Source organism: Gracilinanus agilis, chromosome 4, assembly GCF_016433145.1.
Source record: "Gracilinanus agilis isolate LMUSP501 chromosome 4, AgileGrace, whole genome shotgun sequence".
Lineage (NCBI taxonomy): Eukaryota > Metazoa > Chordata > Mammalia > Didelphimorphia > Didelphidae > Gracilinanus > Gracilinanus agilis.
Window position 1 is genome coordinate 473230470 of NC_058133.1, and position 4851 is coordinate 473235320.

At 40.3% G+C, this 4851-nt stretch overlaps 1 protein-coding gene across 1 annotated transcript; it reads left to right on the forward strand.

Moving 5' to 3' along the window:
* The first annotated feature begins 1309 nt into the window (after positions 1–1309).
* Positions 1310–2284, forward strand: LOC123246746 (olfactory receptor 5V1-like). Its single transcript, XM_044675544.1, has one exon. It carries the CDS (start codon positions 1310–1312, stop codon positions 2282–2284), a length of 975 nt encoding a protein of 324 aa, XP_044531479.1.
* The last annotated feature ends 2567 nt before the right edge of the window (positions 2285–4851 follow it).

The following is a 4851-nucleotide window of genomic DNA, read 5'->3' on the forward strand; positions in this document are numbered from 1 at the left end:
GGATGCTTAGGAGGCAATAAAAGTTGTGGGTAATGGCAGCATCATTGGAATAAGGAACGATTTACTTAGTATCTCCTTTATGCCAGCCACAATGCTAAGAGCTTCACAAATTTTATCTCACTTGATTCTCACAATAACCCTACAAAGAAAGTGCTTTTATTTTCTCCATTTTACAACTGAGGAAACTGAGTTAGACAAAGATTAGGTGACTTGGCCAAGGTCACATAGCTAGAAAGTTTCTGAGCCCTAATTTGAATTCAGACATTCCTGATGTCAGGCCCAATGCTCTATCCATTCCACCATTTAGGTGTCTCAAAATATAAAGTTTCATCATAAAGATTCTCAAGGTGACTACTTTGAAGGGGTAAATTTAATCTGGTGAGCTTGTTTAAAAATCAACCTCATTGCAATTTTACCTTATACATGTAGACTGAACCATTTCTGGACAAAAATGAGGCAAAATTTGTGGTTTACTTCCTTGATTCCTCTCTTTGCCTCCCTTTCCTGCTTTCTGTCCTGGTGACTATTTCCTTAGTCTTGTGCCTCCCTCTTCCCCCATATCCTAGTGTTTGACATGCTTCCTCTTATGGAAATGAGTTGAAAAGACTGGGGGTATATATGAAAAGACATTTAGTGAGGGTCATCATCATACAATGGCAAATGGGTGTCTTGGCTCTATTCCACATGACTCCATAATACCAAGAATTCGTCTTACATTAGGACCCTATCCAGTGGGGATCAGGAATGTTGTGTGACCTGCCTGATACAGTGCTGGGCCTGGAATTAGGGTGACCTCAGATACCAGCTATGTGACCTTGGAGACACAGGTAGGCATCAAGAAAGAAATCAGTATGATTGGACTGTCTTTCTTTTTTCATGTATGTTTCTCTAGTGCTTGGCAAAGCCTGGCACGTAACAGGCACTTAAATGTTTATTGACTGACTTAAAGAACATTGTACCAACATAGCCTTTGTGTAAAATTAAAATCAGTCCATCTGTAAGTTAAGTGCAGAAGAGTGAATGAATATCAGTGAAGTAATTCAATGAAAAAGAACTCCAAATTCATGAGTGGAGAATTACTGTACAAGCCAAGCCTCCTCTTTTGAGTGGCTATCCTTTGGTATTCACAGGAGTATATGTCTGTTCGTGTTTGTCCTTTCCATGACTTTCTGTTCTGGCTTAAGTTTTTTGGATTAAATATTTCTGATTGATTCCTTCAGTCAACATTGTAGTGGTTGGGACTTATGAAGAGGAAGGGGATAATACCCTCCTTCCCCAAACACTTAAATCTTCCATTTTCATTGCAGCTATGAAGAATGTGAAAGAAAAGGGAAACCAAACACTTGTCACTGAATTAATCTTCCTGGGGTTTTCCAACCATCCCCAATTACAGGCATTGTTCTTCATGATATTTTTACTTGTATATCTGGTAACACTTCTGGGTAACCTTCTCATATTAACAGCAATCAGAATCAATCCTGCTCTTCACACTCCAATGTATTATTTCCTCAGCAACTTGTCCTTCCTGGACATCTGCTACACCTCCACCACTGTCCCCATCATGCTGGTGAACTTCTTCAGAGAGAAGAAGACCATTACCTATGAAGGTTGCCTGTCCCAGCTCTTCTTCCTCGTTACTTTTGCAGGCTCTGAGTGTGTTCTGTTGGCTGCCATGGCTTATGATAGATTTGTAGCCATTTGTCATCCATTACGCTACCCAGTTCTCATGAGCAAGAAGGTCTGTTCCTACTTGGTGGCTGGGTCCTGGTTGTGTGGTTTAGTGAATTCAATGACACACACAGGACTCACAGCAATACTTACTTTTTGTGGTCCTAATCAAATCAGCCATTTTCTCTGTGACATCCCCCTATTCCTGAAGCTCTCTTGCTCAGACACTTCAGTCAATGAGATTGCACTCTATGTGGCCAGTGCCACCATTGGTCTGAGCCCCTGCCTGTTCACTGCTGTGTCCTATATGCTCATTATCTCTGCCATCCTGAAGATCCAGTCCGCTCAAGGGAGACACAAAGCCTTCTCCACCTGTGCCTCTCACCTCACTGTGGTGATCATCTACTATGGAACTGGAAACTTCAACTATGACCAGCCCAGCTCAGGCTACTCTCTGGATGTGGACATACTAATTTCTGTCCTCTTCTGTATTGTTACCCCTATGCTAAATCCTCTCATCTACAGCCTGAGAAACAAGGAAGTCAAAGTTGCCTTGAGGAAACTATGTGAAGGGTACATTTTATCCAGAGATTCATTTGTTCAAATAAGTCTTTAACCTGGGGTCCATGAACTTGATTTAAGAAAATATTTATTAATTGTGTTTTTGATATAATTGGTTTTCTTTGTAATCCTGTATATTATATGTATTTAAAAACATTATTTTCCCCCAGAAAATTGTCCTTTCTATTACCTCCATTCTCTCATTTTTATTTTCAATGTCTAGGTATCTACTATTTGCTTCCTTACTGCCTATAAACATGCCCATTTCTCATTACCTGCAAAAATGTCTTCCAAAGCCTCATAGCTGTCACCTCCTATTTCTCCTCCATTTTGTGGTTAAACTCTTTAAAAAGGCCTTCTAAAATTAATGCCTCCTTTTCCTTTCCTCTCATTCTCTCTAAATTTTCTGGAATCTCATGTCTGACCTTGTCATTTGGCTGAAACTGCTCTCTCCAAAGTTATCAAAGATCCTCAAATAGCTAAATCTAAAAGCCTTTCTTAATCCTTATATTCAGCCTTTGACACCATTCATCATTCTCTTCTCCTGGGTATATCCTTCTTTCTAGGTTTTCCTGACCCTATTCTCTCATAGTTCTCCTCCTACCTATATGATCATTGGTTCTCAGTTTCCTTCAGTTGATCTTTATTTAGGTTACATCCACTATTATTAGGTGCCCCACAGGGTTCTGTCCTGGACCCTCTTCCTTTTTCTCTAGACTACTTCTTTAGGTGATTATATCAACCTCTATGGATTCAGTTATCATCCCTCTGTTGCCTGCTGATACTTAAATATATTTTTCCAGTACTAAGTCTCTCTACTGACCTTTCTTCCCTTATCTCCAACTATCAATTGGGCAGCTTGAACTGGATGTCCCACAGATATCTTAAACTCAACACATCTAAACCTGAATTCATTATCTTTCCCCCTAAATCTTCCCTTCTCCCTAACCTCTCTATTATTGTTGAGGGTACCACTATCCTCCTGCTCTCCCAAGATCACAACTTAGGTGTTATCCCCTACAACTCATTCTCACTTCTCATATCTAATCTATTTCCACTGGTGATTTAGCCACCATAACATCTCTTGCATATGCTTTTCTCCTCTAACAATTACATCATCTGATATAATGAGATATCAGATCCATATCATCTTATGTCTGGTCTGCTAGCCTACTGATTGGTTAATCTCTCTCTCTACCACAGTTTTTCCTTCATTGAGATGTAAAAATGACATTCCTGAATCATAGGTCTGACAATCTTGCTCCTCAACTGAATAAATTCCAGTTGTCCCTAGTATTTCAAGTATCAAATGTTCTTATACTTGTGGTGGGCACGAGGGTCCCCGGTACACCCCAAATTCCTAGAGAAGCCACAGGTCAAAGATTATGTGAGGGATTCACCTTACAGGGCTGGCAGCTGAACAAACATCGGATCCTCTACCTCTAAGCTTTGGATATATTTACACTAGTCTTAAGATAAGGGTCTGAGCATGACGGGATACCTCGTGTTTACATCTCAGACACATTAGGTTCCTCCAGATAATTTACCCACTTTTATGATCCCTTCATTTCAAACATCACTTATGATTCCAAACATCCCCAAGATAATGTGATCAGGATGCCATCAAGGAAGTTTACTTATGCTATGCCCCTAGACCCACTTGTATGATCAGGATGTCATAAATGATATATGCTTATGGTTAAGCCCCCAAACCCAAAGGCACCTATTCTGTTACCTATTCTCCCCTGTTTGCCCCACTTGTTGGTTCTCTTTGTTCATCCTCCTCCCCATCCTCCCCTTCCAAGTCACTTAGACCCCATATCCTATATTTAGGATATAAAAATCCTGAACTTTTCTCTGTTCTAGGAGGCAGTTGGTCCTGCATGCTGCCTCCCAACCATTCAACCTAAATGAATCTCTCTTATCTTTAAAAGGTTTCTACTAGAATCTACCATTCTTGAAAGGGCACCCTCCCCAGACCAAGGGTCAATCTCCAGCACCCCACAACATCCTTATAGTCTAGTCCTTTATAACCTGTTCTTCCCCACCATTAGTCTTCTAATTTCTTATATTTTACCATATACTCTGTGATTCAGTGACACTGGTGGCCCTGTTGTTCCTTGAAAAAGACACTATCTTCTGACTCCAGGTATTTTCACTGGCTATCCCCCATGCCTGAGGAATATGCTCTTCTACCTCACTTCCACTTCCTGGGTTCCCTGCCTCCCTACATGCACCACCTGAAATCTTTTGTTGTTGGTGTTCTGCCATTTCAGCCATGTCCATCTCTTTGAGATCCCATTTAGGGTTTTCTTGGCAAAGATATTGGAGTAGTTTGCAATTTTCTTTTCCAGTTCATTTTATAGATGAGAAAAATAAGGCAAATAGGATTAAGTGACTTGCCCAGGGTCACACAAATGGTCAGTGGCTGAGGCCAAATTAGTACTTAGGTCTTACTGACTAGAAATCAGATGCTTTATCATAGCCACTTAGCTGCTCTGTCACCTAAAAACCTATCTTCTTTCTTTTCTTCTTTCTTCTTCTTCTTCTTCTTCTTCTTCTTCTTCTTCTTCTTCTTCTTCTTCTTCTTCTTCTTCTTCTTCTTCTTCTTCTTCTTCTTCT